A 22,887-nucleotide genomic window follows, 5' to 3' on the forward strand; every position below is an offset into this window, starting at 1 on the left:
TGCCCTTTTAAGCCATGACTTTTTTTCTGTCCCCCCTGGGCAGATAAATCTAGTCACAGTCCCTTAGTAGACCTCCTCCCCACTGCAGCTGACAGTATGGGGATTGTGGTTATTGTTAGTCTCCTGCCATTCTCTATGTGGTCCCTCTAACCCTCGTTGTGCAAGAGCTCTCAGTCGGCCCTCAGATGTTTTTCAGAAGGAATTTCTCTATAGATAGGTTGAGACTTGGTGTGTCCATGGAGGGGGTGAGTCAAGGGTCCTCCTGTGCTACCATGTTGGATCTTCCTCCCATTCACTCTTCTACTGCCACTGCTGCCACTCTCACTGCTCTCAGAATGGAAAGGGCTAATTCCTACAAATGTACCCCCCCTCTAGTTTTCTTCTTAAATCAGACTCAAGTCCTATCACTGCCTCCTGCCTCTACTCCAAAGTTCTGAACATTCTGACAAATCCTGCTTGGCTACCAACTCAAGTTCCATTGCTCAGCCTGGTTCCTCAGCCCCAAAGCTACCTTCTTCCTCTCTCCCTAATTTACCATTATTCTATTTGCTCTGATGCTCTTTCCCTAAATATGTTCCCATTTCAAGCCTTTGCTAAGATCTTCCCCTCCAAGTAAAATCCCTTTTCATCCATCCCAACCTTTAGAAATCCCAGCCATCCTTAAGGCTACCTGCTCCCCCTACCATGGGTCCTGCCCCTGCTCTCTTTCTCATTTGCCTACTGCTTGGTTTTACTGTCTTATGATTGGAACCAAATTTGACTTTATGTTACTTGAGTAGATAATTCTACTGAAAGCAAGCTACGCACTCTGCAAATACAATAAGAAATAGTTTTAAGTTAAAACACCAAATTTATTGCATAATATTGAACTATATGCACACACATAGAAAATAAACATTTCATTTAACTGTATATCTTTTTTAATCTTGTATTATAAAGACTGAAAAAACTACCAATTTAGCAATTGAAATAAGTTTTAAAAACAAAAAAAAAGCAAAAATCTACATCCTTCATTGAGATCTGATGCTGTATCACGGTTCATAAATACTTCATTTTATATAAATAAGTCTTTCCTCTAGTGACTAGGAATTTAAAATTAGGCTGCCATGGATTCTTTGATCATGTAGAATTTTCTTATCCCATGATGAAGAAGGTTGAGCATGTCGCTATTTTTGATACATATTTGCTCTAAACACAATCCCCCTGAAATCCCACTGTAAACAAACATTTCAAATGCAATAAACAAAAGTCCCATAATAAAGAATGTCCTTAAGTGTTAGCAATTAGGGAAAAGGAAAAAAAAATAGAAATTTTGCAATTTAAATAGAAATTAAAAAAATAGACCGCATGCATCCACTAGGAGAGGAAGGGAGCATTAAGTCAGGTAACAATGGGGCGAAGTGAATAAGAGAGAAAGGGAAGGAGAGGAAGGCAAGAGAAGGTGGCAGAGGGCATAAATTGATAGGGAACAAGAACAAGAAATTTATTATTTCTACTTTCCTTGGAGAAGATACTCTTAAAAAAATTAATGCAACTTGCTCCAAAAGCGAGATAACCGAAGGAGTGGGGGGGGTCTATCACCTCACCTTATCGTCGAAGGGACTCGGCTGAACAACAAAACAAAATTCGGCTCAGCTGCAAATGCTAAGCTGCTCTGCACATCTTTGAGTAGGTCCAGGAATAGGCAGAGCCAGGGGGAGATTGCTAGTCCCTTGATAACTTCTTTTTAAAGCAAGATATGTTCCTAAAGGCTTCCATAAATTCTCAAGAGTTCAGCCAAAATAATGGACCCAGATTCAGCTTGCTGGGATTGGGACTTTCTGAAGTAAGTAGTCCTTTCCTCCTAGTCCTTAGAGCAGGGCTGCAACAAGCATGTCCAGGTCTGCAGAGAAAGGAGCCATTCTGCACGTGCAGGTGAGAAAGGACGCATCAGTCCAAATCATTCTTGCAGAGGAATGAGAAGGACGGGAAGCACTGTGAGGAAACAGCAGGGCCGAGAGAGACATTTGGGAAGTGAGAGGTTAAAAATCCACTGCCATTTTCTCCAGCAGAGTGCAACATATTCACAAGTGCAAGCGACACTACTAGGTAATTTGGTTTAAAGACAAAATTGCCAATTTGTCACCCCATCCGCAACCCCTGATTTTTCAAAAAGGTGGCTTTACTGCTCACAAGCCCAGAAACACATCGACCAGGTTCAGGATTCAAAAGTCCCAACCCACTTAGACAATAAAAAAATAGAACTCCCTCCCTGCTGTTTTCTGTGGTGGCCCCCATGTGGACGCTGAGGACGGGAGGGCAATCTGGGGCTGGGGGGGGGGGGGGGAGCCTCAAGCCAAGCTAAACCCTTCATAGTTGTCAAGGGCCTGGGTCAGCCGTGCACTCAGGATCTCCTTGCTGCTGTATTTGGGGAGATCAAGAAGGTTGTAGCAAGTGTGGGCCACGGGCAAGTACTCCTCCCCGCTGGCTGTGGACTGAATGACGATCTGCAGGCTGGCCATCCCGTAGATGGGAATCCGATCACTGCCTGTCAGGAACACTGAGAAGAAAGGGAAATGGCATTACCAGCACCGCAGCGAAGGAGCTGCTCTCCGCAGCCCTCTGCAGAAAGGAAAGGAAGGCATGACACCCTGTGGCTCGCCCGAGAAGTACACTGTTATGTACCAATACGTACTGCAAGAATATTAGTTTATGCTCGTTCTTATAAAGCTGAAGAGACTGCCTTTACAATCCTGTTTTTTTGGGTTTATATGGATAAAATGCCTGTTTTTCACTGGCTCATTTCAAACCCTGATTATACATGGACACAAAGAATCCATCAAAAATGTAAGATGCCCAGAAATACCCTCAAATAAAAAAAAATGGGCTCAGTCAAATGTACATCCTCATAAATGTTATGAGCCTTCAAAGGAATCAGAGATAGAGAAAAAGAAGAGCTGACCTCAGGGGGAAAGCAAGAAGGAGACCATCATCTGTGTCCTCAAGGTCTCCTCTTGCCAAAGGTCTAGTGAATGTACCCCTCCTGAGTTAGTGAATATCATTTGGGATCTGTTCACTCCTTTCCCTATTTTTCATTTTAAACCAAAAGAGCTGACAATGATGTTATGTGAGACATTTCACTCTTGTCTTGTAACATGCTGTGACTTGGCAAAGAAAAGAGAGAGACCAATGCAGCTCTCTTTCCATGTTTTCTAGCACTATATAACCTCAGACTTAAACTGCTGAAAATTACTACAAACAAATCATTGGTGAAGGGGCACTTTCAAAAAACCTATTACCTGAGGCTACGGTATATAACCATTTTTGCCAAAATCTGTAGAGACTGAAAATTTCCACAAGTCTAATGATCTCTGAACAGAAAAATGTCTTTTACGGAAATCTCCATGACTACAAGCAGGCTCCTCTTGGTGGTTACAGCCCTTCAAGCTCCCTTTACAAATTTTCACCTGTCATCTGACTTATATGCCACTCATTTTCAAGAGCCAATGTAATTAGGTGGTGGAGAAGCAGGGCTTTTTTTTTAAGCATCCCTGTGTGGGCCCCCCTTTTCCACTTCCTCTCATCCTTACTCCATGGGAGCTGTAGAATCTGGGGGTAAATCTTGCATTAATATTAATATATGCTCACTCTTATAAAGCAAAAAGGATTGCCTTTCAAATCCCATTTTTTTTTCCCATTGTTTTATATAGATAAAAATCTTATACTGGTCACTGGCAAATTGCTGACCCTGATTATATATGGAACAAAGATTTCAACTATTTTGAAAAGCCTGAATTTTATTCACATAAACCAGGCTTCATTTTCCTTTCCAAATGTATTACCCTTCTCAAATGCCACCAGCCAGTCACAAAGGACCATATATTGTATGATTCCATTTCTGTGAAATGTCCACAGAGCCAGAAAGATTGGTAAGCAGAGGGGGACATGAGAAGTTGGGAGGAAATGGGGAAGGAGTGCTAGTAAGTTCAGGGTTTCCTCTTGCAGTGATGAGCATGTTCTAAAAATTACTGATAGTTTCACAACTCTGTGAATATACTAAAAACCACTGAATTATACACTTTAACTGGGTGATTTGTAGGCTTTGTGAATTGTATCTCAATGAAGCTATTCTAAATCACATCTCCCCAGTTACATCTGTGGCAGACACTGTAAAATTTTCAAAAGCCTAGAGAGATCAAGGGAAGTTAATCCAATTAGATTTTATCAACGGATTACTTCATCACACTCACATATAAAATAACGAGTTTTTTTTTTTTTTTTTAAGATTTTATCTATCCGTTCATGAGAGACACAGAGAGAGGGAGAGAGACGCAGAGACAGAAGGAGAAGCAGGCTCCTCGCAGGGAGCCCGATGTGGGACTCGATCCCAGGACACTGGGATCACGCCCTGGGCCCAAGGTAGATGCTCACTACTGAGCAACCCAGGCGACCCTTAAATAACACATATTTTTAAAGCAACTGAAAATCAGTGAGATGCTTTTCTTTCTTCTTTCACGCAACACATCCTGTTAGGTAACAAACATGGAAGAACCGTTTGCCTGAGATCTCGTTAAGACGTGTAAATATATTTCCCTTACTCTTTTTCACTTAATAGGGTGGGCCTTAACCTAGGGGTATATCATCCTATTTACCACATGCGACACCATTCTAACATGACTGATACTTACAGAGAAACTTCTTCTTCTTTTCCAATGGAAATTCATGAAATGTCTCCCAAAATAGTTTCACAGTGGGATGTGTGGCTGAGTAGTCACCCTTGTAGATGGCAGTCTGCCCACAAAAAACAAAAAGAAGAACACTTACCTTAAAGAAGAATCATATTACAGAGGACATACATTTATGTACCATCTGCGGTTGAGAGTAAGAACTAAGCTCTGAGACAAGGAGGCCTCCACTTCTGACTCAACCACAGAACACCAGGGAAGAGTGCAGACTCTGGGCAACCCCAGCCTGGCCACCACAGCTTCCTTGGAGGGAAAGACAGGGCCCTTCACACTGACCTCTTCTAGTTCCTGCCAGTTGTAGTTGCTGTTTCCCACCATCATAGCCCGCAGTTCTGAAGGCTGGAAGAGCTCAAGCACCTTGCCACCGCACACCTTCAGGAAGCCACTGGAGAAGGCCGTGTACCACTCATGAACTGAGATTTGGAAGACGTAATTCACGTAAGCGTCCACAAACTCCTGCCTGCCAGAAAACCAAAGAATGAGAATACATTTAGCCTTAAGTCTTGCAGAATTTCTGAGGTTGAGAGAGATGAAAAATGGGATTACATCAAATTCTCATGCCAGGAGGCATCCCGTAGATCGCCACCCAGCCCAAGGGTTCCACTGAGTTGGGTGACTTGGGGGCAGAAGAGAACAGGTTGGATGCAGAGGAGGCCAGAAAGGGAGAACCATACCACTGACTATTTTACCTGAGGAGCTCCAGTTCTCATCTTGCTAACTCTACTTAGACTTCAGTTTAGAAAAAAAATACAACCTTTTTCTGCTTAAAAGAAAAAGTCTAATATAACAATTGTAGGCCTCTTCCCTTGTCTTCAGAAATGAGTAAAGTTAAATAATCTCCTATTGGTATCCTCGCCTATTCTAAAAGGTAAAAGGTAGAATACTTATCCTTCATAATTCCTTTCTGGAAGGGACTGCCTCATACAATGGGTTCCATCTCACTAATAATCAGTTAAATGCAAATTAAGACAGTAACTTCCTGCAAGTCTGACTCACAGCAAGCTGGCCTCCTGGGCTGCTTCTTGTAGATGAGGGGTTGGCTTCTTGGGCAGGTTTCTGCAGGCTGCAGGGCAGAGTTCTATTTTTATACACTGTCTGGCCATTGTTCACATGCATTCAGCCTCTCACTGGTGGGAATGTCAACTATGAACTGAGACGTAAACATCTGGGAGAGTAAGTTGCCGATATCTAGAAAAGTTGAAAATGTAAATACCCTTTGACTGAGCTACTCCAGTACAGGGTTGGTGGGGGGTGAACGTGTGGCCCAGGGAGACTCTCACATGAGTGCACAAGATAAGTACACAGATGTTCACTGCAGCATTTTCTTGTAATATAGAGAATTGGAAGACACAAAACTAAATATCTATTAATAGGAGAAGGACCAAAAAAAGATGGTATGGTCATATGACCAAAAGCATAAAGCACAGCACTTGAATGGAATTAACTAGGCCCGATTTATCAAAATGAACAGATTCTCAAAAACAACGTTTGAGTGAAACCCAAGTTTTTGAATGTTAAGTACAATATGACAGCATTTACATAAGTTGCATAAAAAATAGTTTTTTAACATTTTTCTTTCCCTGGTATCAGTCCCATCTTGGATCAATTTAACCGCATCATATGCAACCAAACCAACTACTGACTGCTCAATTGGTGGGATGTCATTCAGTGTTTTCAAATATTTATAACAACACTATCTATAGGAGTCAGTGGCTCTGCTACTTACATTTTGTGACCCTTGGGTAAGTTATTTAATCTCTCTTTGCCTCGATCCCTTCAACTGTAAAATGGGAAAAAATAAGAGTATACAACTCATAGGACTGTTAGAAAAATTAAATGAGTTAATACATGTAATGGTCTTAGAACCAAGGCTGCTTGGTAAATACTAGCAATTATTACATGGTTTGTGGCTATAAGATTTTATTTTGAATGTGAAATTGTGTATTTGGTGTATGTAAAAACTGTGGGGTAATTTTTAAAAATAAAAGCAATTAATTGGTCTCAATACACATTATAAAAGTATAAAAACATGAAAGAACAGGCATCAAATTCATCAGGATTTTATCTGTGTGAGAAAGAGTGGAAGAGAGGGAGGGAAGGAAGGAAGGGGATGCATAGGAATTTTGGTCACCGTTTTCTTACATTACAAAATCTAAAGCAAATACTGTTTACTTTGGTTCATAGATACAAAGATGTCTGTCATTTTAGTCTTTGTACTTTTCTGTATTTTAAATTTTTCTAAAAATTAAAATTTGACATTATGAAGACAGATCCTTTCTACTTATCCTTCACTGTAATGGACTACTTCATAAAACTACCCTTGAACATCTTAGGTTTCCTCCAAGCAAACACTTCCCCCATGCTCACCATACACCCATAACTAACCAACAGGTGGTGTCATACAGCAGGTAAGTGAAGCAGACAAGAATTCATTCCAGGCTTTGCCATGTGCTGTATGCTGCCTACTAAGCCTCTCTTTTCTCATCTTTGAAACAGGCTAAATGTTCAATTTTTAAAATAAAAGCCACTAATATAAAAGATTATTGTACATCTTAACCACAGATGCTAAAAGTTTCTTACACTGCATTCAATGCACTACTTACCTAAAACCCATTAGATAAAACTAAGAGGATTTTCCTGGCACAACTGCCTAAGAGAAGCACCATCAACATATTTTATTACAGACTGTGATGGTTAATTCTATGTGTTGACTTGGCGAGGCTATGGTAGCCAGTTATTTAGTCAAATACCAGGAAAGACGGTGCTGTGAAGGTATTTTTTACATAGGATTAACATTTAAAGCAGTAGACTTTGAGTAAAGCAGATTAGTCTTCAAAACGTGGGTAGCCCTCATCCAATCAGCTGAAGGCTTTAAAAGACTAAGGATCCTCCGCATCCTCCAAAAAGAAAGGAATTTGACCTCTAGACTGTCTTCTCACTCAAGACTGTGACATCCACTCCTGCCAGAATTTTCAGCATGCCGGCCTGCCCTGAATATTTCCAACTCGCCAGCCTCACAATCATGTGAGCAGATTCCCGAGGATCAGTATCTCTTTCTCTTTCTTTCTTCTAACATACACACATACACACACACACACACGTTGCCTTTGAACTGGGACATCAGTTTTTTCCTGCCCACAGACTGTAACAGAGCATCAGCCATTTCTGTCTCAAGCCTACCTGCCTTTGGACTGGAAGAACCACGACTGGCTCTCCTGGGCCTGCAGCTTGCTGACTGCAGATCCTCCGCCTTGTTTCCTTGTATTTATATACATGAACACACATGTGCATATTTGCACACAAATATGTGCTCCCCACATATTCTGCTTCTCTGGAGAACCCTGACTAAATATATCGTGTAAATATCATCTAAATTAGATATGGACGAGACTCAGAGATGGATTAATCCTGAGGTACAATTTTTCCACAGCTGTGAACCTGCAGAGGAGCGTAGGAGGGTGTGTGTGTGTGTGTGTGTGTGTGTGTATAAGTATATATATATCTCCTACTGGTTCTGTTTCTCTGGAGAAGCCCAATACAGATTCTGGTAGGTGGAAGTGGAGTACTATAATAGCAAATACCTATAAATGTAGGATGACTGTAGAACTGGGTAATGGGTAGGGGCTGTCAGAGTTTTGAGGCAGTTGATAGAAAAAGCCTAAACTGCCTTGAAGAGACAGTTGATAGGAACAGCAAAGGAGATCCTGGTGAAGGCTCAGAAAGAAAAGAAGAGAGTGATAAAGAAAACTTTTGTTGTCAGAAAAATAAAGAGACATCATAAACATCATCTGGCTAGAATTTGAATATTAAAATGCTTCTGGTGAAGTCTCAGATGGAAATGGAAAACATGTTATTTATTGGAAATTATAGGCAATTCTGTTATAAAGTGGCAAAGAATTTGGCCAAATTGTGTTCCAGTGTTTTTGGAGAACTTGTAAGTGATAAACTTGCCTATTCTACTCAGGAGATTTCCAACCAAAGTATTGAACGTGTGGTCTGGTTTCTTGAAACTGCTTATTAGTAAAATGAAAGAGGAAAGGGATAAACTGAAGAAGGAATTGCTAAGTGGAAAGGAATTAGAACTTCAAGGCTTGGGAAATTCTTAGCCTATCCAGATAACATCCTCTGGAAACAGGGCGAAAGGTGTGTCTGAAAAATGGTTTGCTGAAGAGATCAAGCATGTGACTCATGAATCCTATCAGTCATCTCAGGAGAAGGTAGGAATAGAAATGTGGTTATCCAGGAAAGATTTGTGAAGAACGCTCTTGTATGATGGCTTGGACCCCCATGAATTGCCTGGGAAGCCAACAAAGTTTAAAGAAAAAAAATTAGAGCAGAAATACTACCAGTTTGCACCAAAGAGGCAGAGATGGACAGAAGGAAGGAAGGCTGTTGGACTTCTGGGATTCTCCTGGTAAGAAATGAGCATACAAAACTATCTGGCTGCAAACAAGTGTTATCTTTAAGAAAAGAGAAGAATGGCCCAAAGGCAAATCAGAGTCCAGTGAGCCTATCAATGCCACCATGGACATAGGTTGAAGAACCAGGGCCAGTAACTTCTTGGCCGTAGAGGGTGGGGCCACCACTCCTGTGGGCCAAAGGACACAGCCTGGATCCAAAGAGGATTATTCTCCAAGCCTCAAAATCTAGGGAAATTTTCCCTGCTAGGTTTAGGATTTACTTGGGACCTATGACCTCTTTCCTCTGAATGTCTCCCTTTTACAATGGGAATGTTCATCCTATGTCTGTGCTCATGATCATATTTGGAAGCAGGTAACTTGTCTGGCTTCACAGCTGTGGAAGAAGTTTACCTCAGGATTAATCAAACTCTGAGTCTCACCCATACCTGATTTAGATGATATTTATTCAATTTCCTATTCATATCTTAGCCTCATTCAGAGACACTCTCACAGATATACCCAGAATAGTATCTGACCAAATATCTGGGTACCCAATAACCCAGTCAAGTTGACACCTAAAATTAACCATCACAGATGAGACTTTAGCACTTAGAGTTGATGCTGGAATGGGTTAAGACTTTGTGGGACATTGGAATAGGGTGAATGAATTTTATAGGTGAAAGGACATGACTTTTGGAGGCTGCAGGATAGAGTGTTATGAGTTGGATTGTATCCCTCTAAAATTCATCTACTGAAGTTCTAACCCCCATTACCTACCTCAAAAGATGACCTTATGTGGATATAGGATCTTTACAGAGGTCATCAAGTTCAAACAGGATCATCAGGGTGAACCCTAATCCAATATATGCCCTATAAGAAGTGGAAATTTGGACACAGAAACATGCACAGAGGGAAGACAAAGGGAAGAGATAAAAGAAGATGACCATTTGCAAGCTAAGGGGAGAAGCCTCAGAAGAAACCAACCCTGTCAATGCTTTGTTCTTGGACTTCTAGCTTCCAGAACTGAGACAATAAATTGTTAAGGCACTTAATGTGGTGAACTTTGTTATAGCAGCCCTCGCAAACTCATTCAGAGACTCTAATTTCTGTATGTCATTTAGTATTCCTCTCAACACACTCTTTCCTTTAACAATGATTATCAATAGTTATAAGTGTTTAGTAGGTGCTCGTCACAGCAATACATTCTTAGATACACACTAACGCAATGAATATTCAAAACTACCTTTGAGTGAATTTAATGGCATGAGAATTATGTCCCAATAAAAATACACACAAATTAAAAAAAAAAAAACAGCTTTGTAGGTTGTAGAGATAAATTTTCAGTAATTTTTCATTTTCAAAAATTTTCAGATAAATTGTCATTATTCCAATTTCAGAACTAAATCCAAGACAAACAGCTAGTACATGGGCAGGGGCAGAACTTGAAGCCAGATGTTTGAATACAGACCTGTGCTCCCAACCACCTCATCTAAGTGCCCTCCCTTTCCTCTAACTTGATTCTTTTCATTTCCTTTTTTTTTTTTTTTTTAAGATTTTATGTATTTATTCATGAGAGACACACACACACACAGAGAGAGAGAGAGAGAGAGAGAGAGAGAGAGGCAGAGACACAGGCAGAGGGAGAAGCAGGCTCCCTGCAGGGAGCCTGATGCGGTACTCAATCCTGATCCCGGGACTGCAGGATCATGCCCTGGGCCAAAGGCAGGCGCTAAACCACTGAACCACCCAGGGATCCTGATTCTTTTCATTTCCACTGTGACAGCAACATGAGAAATTATCATATGCTGAGATAAAGGTTTCACAACATGATAGCTCATCTACATTATTCACAATTCTGTGTTACGGCAGCCCCAACTGTACACTAGAGTCCATAAAGCCCACAAAATGAAACAATCCTCAATGAGCTGACATTTTAAGACATAAATTTAAAAGAGCAAGTACTATATCCATTGCCAACGGTTTTTTAAAAGTCTGAATTCAAACTGTAGTAAGGGTCTTAAAAAAAATGTTTTTGCTAAGCTGATTGTGAAATTAATATAGATAGGTAAAGTAACTAGACGAGCCAAAACAATTTTGGAAAAGAACAAAGTTAGAGCACTGGCATTACCTAATTTCATGACTTATTATAAAGTTACAGTTGCCAAGTATAGTGTTGGTAAAAGGACAGACACACAAATCAATGAAACAGAATCAGAAAGCCCAGAAATAAACCCACACAAATAAGGTCAATTAATTCTCAACAACTCTGCAAAGCAATTCAGCAGATAGCATTTTCAATAAATGGTGCTGAATCGACACAACATCCATATGCCTCACACCTATATAAAAGCTAATGATCATGGTCTAAAGGTAAAACTTAAAGTTATAAAACTTCTGGAAGAACACATAGGGTGCTTGCTTCAGCAGCACATATACTAAAACTGGAATGATACAGAGAAGATTAGCATGGTCCCTGTGCAAGAATTACACACAAATCTGTGAAGTGTTCATATTTTTCTTTCAATAGTTACTCTGAATGTAAATGGGCTAAATGCCCCCAATTAAAAGACACAGGTATCAGACTGGATAAAAAAGCAAGACCCATCCATATGTTATCTACAAGAGACTCATTTTAGACCCAGACACCTCCAGATTGAAAGGGAGAGGGTGGGAAATCACTTATCATGCTAATGGACATCAAAAGAAAGCTGGAGTAGCAATCCTTGCATCAGACAAATTAGATTTTAAACCAAAGACTGTAATAAGAAATGAAGAGGGACACTGTATCAAAATTAGAGGGTCTATCCAACAAGAAGATCTAACAATTCTAAATATTTATGCCCCTATTATGGGAGCAGCCAATTATATAAACCAATTAATAACAAAATTAAAGAAACACATTGACAATAACACAATAATAGCAGGGAACTTTAACATCCCACTCACAGCAATGGACAGATCATCTAAGCAGAAGATCAACTTGGAAACAATGGCTTTGAATGACACACTGGACCAGATGGACTTCACAGATATATTTAGAGCATTCCATCTTAAAGCAAGAGAACACACATTCTTCTCGAGTACACATGGAACATTCTCCAGAACAGATCATATACTGGATCACAAGTCAGGTCTCAACCAGTACTAACAGATTGGGATCATTCCTTGCATATTTTCAGACTACAATGCTTTGAAACTGCAACTCAATCACAAGAGGAAATTTGGAAAGAACTCAAATACGTGGAGGTTAAAAAGCATCCTACTAAGTAAGGAATGAATGACTCAACCAGGAACTTAGAGAATTAAAGAAATTCATGGAAATAAATGAAAATGGAAACACAACTGTCCAAAACCTTTGGGATGAAGCAAAAGAGGTCCTAAGAAGGAAGTATACAGCAATACGAGCCTTTCTCAAAAAAATAAGAAAGGTCTCAAATACACCATCTAACCTTACACCTAAAGAGGTGGAGAAAGAACAGCAAATAAAGCCTAAACCCAGCAAGAGAAGAGAATTAAAAAGATTAGAGCAGAAATCAATGAAATAGAAGCCCAGAGAACAGTAGAACAGATAAAAAAAACTAGGAGAGAAAAGAGAAAGGACCCAAGAAAATAAAATCATCAATGAAAGAGGAGAGATCACAACCAATACCAAAGAAATACAAACAATGATAAGAGACTATTATGAGCAATTTTACGATAACAAATTAGGCAGTCTGGAAGAAATAGATACATTCTTAGAAACATATAAACTACCAAAACTGAAACAGGAAGAAATAGCCTGAACAGACCCATAACCAGGAAGGAAATTGAAGCAGTCATAAAAAATCTCCCAACAAACAAGCATCCAGGGCCAGACAGATGTCTTCCCAGGGGAATTCTACCAAATATTTAAAGAAGAATTAATATCTATTCCTCTGAAGCTGTTTCAAAAAATAGAAATGGAAATAAAATTTCCAAACTCGTTCTACAAGGTAATACCTCAATCCCAAAATCAGACAAAGATCCCACCAGAAAGGAGAATTACAGACCAATATCCCTGACAAACATGGGTGTAAAAATTCTCACCAAGATACTAGCCAATATGATCCAACAGTACAATAAAAGGATTATTCACCATGACCAAGTGGGACTTATTCCTGGTCTGCAAGCGTAGTTCAGCATCCACAAATCAATCAATGTGATACACTACATTAATAAAAGAAAAGCCCATACAATCCTCTCAATAGATGCACAAAAAGCATTTGACAACGTATAACATCCATTCTTGATTAAAACTCTGTACACTAAAGAGATGGAACATACCTCAATATCATAAAAGCCATATATGAAAAGCCCACAGAGAGTATCATTCTCAATAGGGAAAAACTGAGAGCTTTCAGCCTAAGGTCAAGAGCATTACAAGGATGTCCACTCTCACCACTGTTGCTCGACATAGTACTGGAAGTCCTAGCCTCAGCAATCAGACAACAAAAAGATATAAAAGGCATCTGAACAGGCAAAGAAAAAGTCAAACTCTCACTCTTTGCAGATAACATGACACTCCATGTGGAAAACCCAAAAGACTCCACTCCAAAATTGCCAGAACTCATACAGGAATTCAGCAAAGTGGCAGGATACAAATTCGATGCATAGAAATCAGTTGCAATTCTATACACTAATAACGAGACAGAAGAAAGAGAAATTAGGGAATTGATCCCATTTACAGTTGCGCCAAAAACCGTAAGATACCTAGGAATAAACCTAACCGAAGTAAAGTATCTATAACCTGAAAACTATAAAACATTAATGAAAGAAATTGAGGAAGACACAAATGGAAAAACATTCCATGCTCACGGACTGAAAGAACAAATATTGCTAAAATGTCTATGCTTCTCAGAGCAATCAATACATTCAATGTAATCCCTATCAAAATACCATCACCATTTTCTGCAGAGCTGGAACAAATAATCCTAAAATTTTTATGGAACCAGAAAAGACCCCGAATAGCCAAAGGAAAGTTGAAAAAGAAAACCAAAGGTGGTAGCACCACAATTCAAGACTTCCAAGTTCCATTATAAAGCTGGAATCATCAAGACAGTATGGTCCTGGCACAAAAACAGACACATAGGTCAATGGAACAGAACCCAGAAATGGGTCAACTAACCTTCAATAAAGTAGGAAAGAATACACATTGGGGAAAAGACAGTCTCTTCAACAAATGGTATTGTGAAAATTGGACAGCCACATACACAAGAATGAAACTGGACCATTTTCTTATACCATACACAAAGATAAACTCAAAATGTATGAAGGACCTAAATGTGAGACAGGAAACCATCAAAACTGTAGAGGAGAACACAGGCAACAACCTTTGGGACCTGAGCCACAGCAACTTCTTGCTAAACACCTTTCCAAAGGTAAGGGAAACAAAGGCAAAAATGAACTACTGGGACTTCATCAAGATAAAAAGTTTTTGCAGGATCCCTGGGTGGCATAGCGGTTTGGCGCCTGCCTTTGGCCTAGGGCGCGATCCTGGAGACCCGGGATTGAGTCCCACATCGGGCTCCCAGTGCATGGAGCCTGCTTCTCCCTCTGCCTTTGTCTCTGCCCCCCTCTCTCTCTCTCTTTCTCTCTCTCTCTGTGACTATCATAAATTAAAAAAAAAAAAGTACTTATAAAAAAAAAAGATAAAAAGTTTTTGCATAGCAAAGGAAACAGTCGCAAAACCAAAAGACAACTTACATAATGGGAGAAGATTTTTGCGAATGTTTTATGAGAAAAAGGGCTAGTATCCAAAAATCTATAAAGAACTTATCAAACTCGGGCAGCCCGGATGGCTCAGCGGTTTAGCGCCGCCTTCGGCCCAGGGCGTGATCCTGGAGACCTGGGACTGAGTCCCACGTCAGGCTCCCTGCATGGAGCCTGCTTCTCTCTCTGCCTGTCTCTCTGCCTCTCTCTCGTTCTGTGCGTCTCTCATGAATAAATAAATTAAATCTTTAAAAAAAGAACTTATCAAACTCAACACCCAAAGAACAAAAAATTCAGTCAAGAAATGGGCACCAACAGACATTTCTCCAAAGAAGACACACAAATGCCCAACAGACTCGTGAAAAAATGCTTCACATCATCAGCACAGAGAAATACACCTCAAAACCACAATAAGATACCACCACCTCACACCAGTCAGAACGGCTAAAATTAACAAGTCAAGAAATACCAAATGTTGGCGAGGATGTGGAGAAAGAGGAACCCTCTTACACTGCTGGTAGGCTGGACAGGCACTCTGGAAAACAGAACAGAGGTTCCTCAAAAAGTTAAAAATAGAGCTACCCTATGACCCAGCAATTGCACTAGTAGGTATTTACCCCAAAGGTACAAATGTGATCCAAAGGGGCACCTGCTCCCCACTGTTTATGGCAGCAATGTCCACAATAGCCAAACTATGGAAAGAACCCAAATGTCCATCAACAGAAGATGTAGTATAAATATACAATGGGACATTAGCCATCAAAAAAATGAAAGCTTGCCATTTGCAACGATGTGGGTGGAACTAAATTTCACTATTATGCTAAGTGAAATAAGTCAATGAGAGGAAGACAATTATATGATTTCACTTCCATGTGGAATTTAAGATGCAAAACAGAGGAACATAGAAGAAGAGAGGGAAAAATAAAACAAGACATAATCGGAGAGGGAAACAAACCATAAGAGACTCTTAACCACAGCAAACAAATAGGGTTGCTGGTAGGGGGATGGGGGAGATAGGGTAATGGGTAATGACCATTAAGGAGGACTCATGATGTAATGAGCACTGGGTGTTATATACAACTGATGAATAACTGAACTCTACCTCTGAAACTAATAATACATTATATGCTAATTAACTGAAATTAAAATTAAAAAAAAAGATTTTATTTATTTATTCATGAGAGACACAGAGAGAGAGAGAGAGAGAGAGAGAGAAGCAGAGACACAGGCAGAGGTTGAGAAGCAAGCTCCATGCAGGGAGCCCGATGTGGGACTTGATCCCGGGTCTCCAGGATCAAGGCCTGGGTCGAAGGTGGTGCTAAAACCGCTGAGCCACCCAGGCTGCCCAAAATTAAATTTTTTAAAAAACAAAACGAACAAATCTTTATGATCTTATATCTGGCAAAGATCTCTTAGACATGACACCAAAAGCCCAATCCATAAAAGAAAAAAGTTATCAAAATTTTGAATTTGTTTTTTGAAGAAAAAGACAAACTATGGACTGGTAGAAAGTATTTCACAAGGACTTGTATCTAGAATCTATAAAGCTTTTTAAAAATAAGAAAGCAAAAAACTCAGAAAATGGACAAAAGCTATAAACTGACATTTCATCAAAGAAGATACATGAATGACACATACATCAGAAGATACTCAGCATCATTAGCCATTAAGGATACCATACACAGCTAGCAGATTAGGGGGGAAAAAAACCAACAATACCAAATGCTGTTGAAGATGTGGAGTAACTATAACTCGTACATTGCTGATGTGAAAGTAAAATGGTATAGTCACCTTGGAAAACTGTGGAACTTTCTTAAAAAGTTAAATGTATATTTACCATATGACCAAACATTCTACTTCTAGGTACATAGCCAAGAGAAATAAAAACTTATGTTCACTACAGCATTTTTTGTAGTCACAAAAAATTGGAAACAACCCAAATGGGAATATTATTACTCAGTAATAAAAAGGAACAAACGACTAATGTACAACATCACGGACGAATCTCAAATGCATTATACTGAGTCAAAAAGGCCAGACTCCAAAGTTCACACACATAGGATTCCGCTTATAGGACATTCTGGAAAAAAAATTTTTTAGAGATGGATCAGTGATCACCAGGGCTGACAGTAAGGGAAGGACTGTGATGGAGTATTTTGGGATGATGTTACTATTCTGCATCTCAATTAATGTAGTGTTTACATGATTGTATTTGCCAAAGCAAAGGATGAATTTTATTACACATCGATTAATTATATTCTTATTATACATGAAATACATCTATTTATAATATATAAATCCTATCTCAATAGAACAGACCTAGCTTAACACGAAATTTTAAGATTTTTAAGACAACATAAAAATCCTGAAAGATGAGCACATCCTATTTGTCTCAAGTAAGTCAAATAGGTCATATGGATTTTATTAAAAGTGGGGCTTTTTTAAAAGTCTGTCACAATTTCTACACTATAGGAGTTAAAAGGCCCACTTTCTGTCTCTGATTATGCCAATCAAGTAATACATATAGTAACAAAATATTTACTTCACTTTAGTTTTCTGCTTCTAAGTTCCTTATCTTTAAAATGTGAAAAGGTATTCCTAACTTCAAGATAACTGCAACCATCAGGAGATGATAAACAGAATATATGGGTGTAGGAATGCTGACAATACTGACTCAGTCTTTGGCTTTCCATCTTTCTCATGTTTGCTCAGTGACCATTCTTGGGGGGCTACATGTTTTAGGCCCCTTGGAAATTAATCTACATACCTTAGAATTCACCACCAAGGCCCAGATGGGGGAGGCTTGTTTTGGCCTCCCATGAGGAGGCCCATGAGGATGGCCCATGAATCTGTTAGAGATAACATGGTTCTTTCCCCTTCATTTTTTTTTTAAAGATATTCATTCGTTCGTTCGTTTGTTCATTCATTCATTCATTCATTCATTCATTCATTCATTCACGAGAGACAGGGCGGGTGGGGGCAGAGAGATAGAGGGAGAAGCAGGCTCCTTGCAGGGAGCCTGATGTGAGACTTGATCCCTGGACCAGGGTCATGCCTTGAGCCAAAGGCACTTAACCGCTGAACCACCCAGGCGTCCCTTGGTCTTTCCCTTCCTGATGCAAAGGTGGTGTCACAAGATCCAATTAAAGGTGAGCTATCAGGTGCATGCAAGCCCTTTGAGATGTATGCAAACCCTCTGACTCACCATAATGCTCTCCTGTGTGGCTCCTCACTCTCTAGAATCTGGCACTATGGTCTGGATTTTGCAGAGAGTAACTATGCAGCTGCCATGGATCATCCCCCACCCAATCCCCTCTATTAGTAAGTTACCCTGAACAAAGCTCTGTGTAAACTGTTTGGAGTGGCTTGCTTCATCTTCTGGTCTCAAAGTGCCTTCTCAGTTTGGGGAATCATTCTCAGTTTGGGGGATGCTTCCACCTCCTAACAATGGGAGATATATAGAATATGTATAATGTCACCAACTAAATATAGATGTATTATCACATTAAATTCAGTCGGAGCTAAAACGGATATGTCAGCCTTACCAATAAAACCCAGTCACTACAAATGGTAACAGAAAAGGGGAAAGTAAATTACTGGAACAGAATTAAGAAAGTAAACAGACAACAAGAATCACCAATACATAAACAAAAACACCCTAGAATGTCTGCTAATGGGAATATATTGGGCTTTTTGTAAATGGTTCCTTTCTTTGGGGAAGGGCACAAAAATGTCCTTCTTAAAAGGGAACATTAATGCAGGTTACCTTGCATATTCATGAATGCAATTATTTTGTTTAAAAAAAAAACACACACCAAGTGGTTGCTACGTGTCAGCATTAAGTGCTTTACATATTAACTAATATTCATAAAAACCGTAAGATAACATCAAATGTACTCTGGGAAGTAATTTCCTAACATTCATACGCTTGATGGAAGAGCTTTAGTAAGTCCCAATTTGGTGAATGAAAAACATTTAAATCAATTCCTGTCGCATTTGAAAACATTCCTACGGAATCCCTGGAAGGATCATTCGTCTTCTTCCATACCTCAAGTATGTGCAGTCATCTTTAATTCAAGAAGCTACATTCGGCCTGATAAAAGCAAGGGGGAAGAAGTAACATAAAGCGACTACTCACCCTGCTATCAGAAAAGGAGACTTCTCTAGTTAGGACCTTTCTGAAAAAGTGTTCTCAGATGCAAATCAGCAGCAAGACCACAAAGCGGACTGAACCGTGGAGTGCACTGGGGGACCACGTCTGAGAGCACACGGGGGCGCCCCTACGAACAGCCGCACTGAACACACGCTTTACCCCGGGCGTGGGGGGGCCTTGCCGGTCTTTGGCGGTTCTCCAGCTTTACTCCTGCCCTCAGGACAAGGATCTGAGGGAACTTCCAGAACACACCCCAGAATACCAAGGGTCCTTAGACTCCCTATCCAAATGGCTGCAAAACTGCTTCCAGGGTGCCTCTTGCTAAGAGACGTGCCGCCAACACACAGGGCACTAAGCTGAGGACGACCGAGGCCGCTGGGTGGGCATCTGCCCGCGTGGGCTGCCCTCTCCGACACAGGCCCCCGTCCCCGAAGGGCGGGCAGAGGAGGGTCCGCTCTCCCGTGCCTCCGCCGTCTGGAAGGGAGGCGGCCGAAGCCACTGACGCCAGACCAAGGCCAGCTGTGCGGTGCTGCAGAGGCCGAGGCCGACAGCCCCGAGGTGGGGTCCGAGGACGCGAGCGGGGCAGAGCGGCGGACTCAGGAGGGCGGAGGCCGCCCAAGCGGCTCCCGAAGAGGGGGCCTCGGGCACCTGCTGCCGTTCCCAGCCCAGCTCCGCGGGGGCGAGCGCCTAAGGAACGCGCTTGGACGTCAGCCGCGGTGCCAGGGAGGCGGCGGGCAGCCCCAGGGCCCGCGGGCGCCCGTCAGCTGACGGCGGAGCGCCAGTCGGGGGCGGCGGCAGGGGGGCGGGGCGCGGCGCGGCCGACGTCACCGCCGCGGCCGACGTCACCGCCGCGTGCCGCAGCCGCAGGACCGCTCTGGCGCAGCGCGGGCGCGGGTGTCTGCGGGAGCCACGCTAGAGCTCCGCGGCTGCTGCTGTAACATGGCTGACTCGGAAAACCAGGGGCCTGCGGAGCCGAGCCAGGCGGCGGCGGAGGCGGCGGAGGAGGTAATGGCGGAAGGCGGCGCGCAGGGGGGAGACTCGGACAGCGCGGCCGGTCCGACGGCCGAGGAGCCCCAGACCCCCGCGGACAACGCGCCGAAGCCCAAAAATGACTTTATCGAGAGCCTGCCCAACTCGGTGAAGTGCCGAGTCCTGGCCCTCAAAAAGCTGCAGAAGCGCTGCGATAAGATAGAAGCCAAATTTGATAAGGAATTTCAGGCTCTGGAAAAAAAGTATAACGACATCTATAAGCCCCTACTTGCCAAGATCCAAGAGCTCACCGGTGAGATGGAGGGGTGTGCATGGACCTTAGAGGGGGAGGAGGACGACGACGACGAGGAAGAGTACGAGGATGAGGAGGAGGGGGAGGAGGAGGAGGAGGAGGAGGAGGAAGCTGCGGCGGAGGCTGCTGTGGAGGCGGCGGCTGCCAAAGATGAGGGTCCCCACTCTGCAGTGCCTGATGACGCCAAGAAATAAGCGGGGCCAGAGATGGAAGAGGAAGAGTGACGACGAAAACAAAACCCCCTATTTTCTTTCTTTCTTTCTTTTTCTTTTTTTTGAATATTGGTGGACTTCTAAAAATAAGGCTCAGGTTTGGGACCAAAATACAATGTGAATCAATTTTGACGTTCCTAAAATTAAGTTCAATTGAAGCAATCAGATCCTGGCCAGCCCGTTTCACATTTTTCATTTTGAACACAATAAATGTATCAAAAGGTGTTGAAGAAAACCAGTTAAATTTAAAATGATTTTTTTTTTTTCCATGATCTCTTCTGCACGGACTGCAATTGAGGCTTAAGGGTGTCAAGTAGATGTGAAGAATGTCACTTTGAAACCTATTCATCCCACCATCATCACACTACACACGGAACACCCAGACCAAGACTGAATGAACATGTTCTCAATGCTTAATTCTTCAGTTTCTTTAGTCCGGACATTCTCCAGTGCGGAAAAAGCAGAAGACTCTCATCTTTAAGTCTTTGCTTTTGTAACCCACACATCAGCTTTACACTTCAGAGAAGAGTGATGGAATTGTGGAAGCCTGTGATGGAGATCATGACAGTACTGTTTAATGAGGTCTGGAAAACTGCCACTTCACATTCTAAAGAATGTTCTGAATATTTGAATTTAAGACAAGCAACATGGTTCTGAGAAGGAGGGTGTATAACCTGTATAATATTGTCAACGTATGTGTTCGTTATTTACAGTCTTATGTTTATGTGTGTTCTTGGTAGCGTCTGTTTACAAAGGTGGAAAAAAAAACCCCAAAATGTTTTAAGTATTCAATCCCTTTACCTAGCTTTCTAGAAATATTAATTTACTTGAAAAGATGTAGAATGTAGCAAATCCTGTAAAGCATGTGTATTCAGTGTTTTATGTAGTTTGATCCTTGTGAAGTCTTTTTGTCATGTAGCTTTTAGAATGTAGCTGTGAAAATTATCAGAACTCTTCAATGAAGCTAATGTTGGAAAAAATAAATACTTGAAGAACCAATACAAGTGTGTGTCCCCACCCCCAGCTCAGAAGTAGAAGGGTTTAAGTTTGCTTGTATTAGCTGTGCCTTCATTATTTTGCTATGTAAATGTGACATAATAAATTTAAAAAATGGTGCATATTCAAATTTTAATGCTTGAAGACAGACTGGCATACAGTTAAGGATTTTCAGGAAGGACACATTAAATGTAAAGACTCCTAAGCTTCCTTGTGGGTTTTGAACTTTGTGTGATTCAGTGATCTATAAAAAAACATAAGCATAAAGTTGTTTACCACTGTAGTGTTAATAAAACAGTATTTTCAAAAAACAAAAGGACTCGGAATACTCTGCCTGCCTGCCTGGAATCAAATCCCAGCTCTGCCTCTTACAAGCAACGAACCTTACACAAGTCAGTTGATCTGTTTCAGTTTCTCCTTCTATAAAAGGGGATAGTAACAGCCTCTTCCTCACAATTATGGAGAACAAGTCAGCTAATACACAAGTTCTGTAGGATAAGGTCTGACACACACTCAGTGCTCAAGAAATTTCAGCTATTATTATTTAATTATTGTTTTATTATTACATGAAAGATAAAGACACTGATTGGAAATTCAATCTTCCTTCCCTCCCCAGGTACAAAAGGGGGAGAAAACAGACATCATTGTATTCTTAAGTTTATCGATTCCTCCTCAAAGAATGTGGACTTTAATTTGAAAACAGGAAATTCAATAATCTATCTCATTTTGGTTTCCTCAATATATAATAAGGTTTTGATTTCCTCCCAGAATAGATAAAAGACTTTTACATGTGATATTATGCATATGCAAAACAAGGCTACTTCAACCTTAACATCTGGGCATCCTGAATGAAGCAAAATAGTCTAAAAATTAACCCTCCCCCCTAAAACTTAAAAATTCAGATGCATTTCTTCCATTTCACTTAAGGGTTAAAATTACACAAGTGAAATTATGCCACTTTTCCTTAAGGACAGGAAGGCAGCTCCGACCTGTTGCTATTGGCAATAGTAGAGTTAAACCTTAACATAATGTTAATCATCCTTAGGACCAGGCCAGCCGAAAGAGAAAAATCAAGGTAACATATTATGCAAGAAGTCAATGATTATCTTAATTATATGATTATTTTAATAGAAGCAAAAACTAATAAAATTCAGTATTTCTTATCTCTAGGGATAAGAGACTCCTTTAATATTTTTCTAAATCCATCTAGTAAAAAAAAAAAAAAAATGAATGAAACAAATAAGGAGTCTAACTACCTGGGAAAATTTTTTTTCTAAGCATGTAATTATATATAGAAAACCCAAGAAAAATGACTGAAAATTATTAACATTGACTAAATTCGAGCAGTTGACCAGCTGCCAGATAAATATACAAAACTATTAACTATTTCTAG

At 40.8% G+C, this 22,887-nt stretch overlaps 2 protein-coding genes and 1 non-coding gene across 8 annotated transcripts in view; 2 read left to right on the forward strand and 1 right to left on the reverse strand.

Annotated features, from left to right (window-relative positions):
- Window positions 1-827: 827 nt before the first annotated feature.
- HERC3 (HECT and RLD domain containing E3 ubiquitin protein ligase 3) overlaps window positions 828-22,887 on the reverse strand; it is a 113,750-nt gene continuing 91,690 nt past the window's right edge. For 3 of the 6 annotated variants that reach the window (XM_038582152.1, XM_038582153.1, XM_038582154.1), the window contains 3 exons: window positions 5,001-5,184; window positions 4,668-4,770; window positions 828-2,539 (listed from right to left, as the gene is read on the reverse strand). In XM_038582152.1, the coding sequence (XP_038438080.1) occupies window positions 2,331-2,539; window positions 4,668-4,770; window positions 5,001-5,184 (496 nt within the window). In that variant the 3' untranslated portion in view covers window positions 828-2,330. Of the gene's footprint in view, window positions 2,540-4,667; window positions 4,771-5,000; window positions 5,185-5,727; window positions 5,913-5,967; window positions 6,505-22,887 lie in introns of those variants that run through there. The other 3 variants (XR_005382867.1, XM_038582156.1, XM_038582157.1) reach the window with 3 other exon arrangements.
- On the forward strand, window positions 11,536-11,642 carry LOC119867253. Its single transcript, XR_005382987.1, has one exon. It is a non-coding gene; the product is annotated as a U6 spliceosomal RNA (small nuclear RNA).
- On the forward strand, window positions 19,846-21,810 carry NAP1L5 (nucleosome assembly protein 1 like 5). Its single transcript, XM_038582158.1, has one exon. It carries the CDS (start codon window positions 19,944-19,946, stop codon window positions 20,478-20,480), a length of 537 nt encoding a protein of 178 aa, XP_038438086.1. The 5' UTR covers window positions 19,846-19,943; the 3' UTR covers window positions 20,481-21,810.

Source organism: Canis lupus, chromosome 32 (assembly GCF_011100685.1).
Source record: "Canis lupus familiaris isolate Mischka breed German Shepherd chromosome 32, alternate assembly UU_Cfam_GSD_1.0, whole genome shotgun sequence".
NCBI lineage: Eukaryota > Metazoa > Chordata > Mammalia > Carnivora > Canidae > Canis > Canis lupus.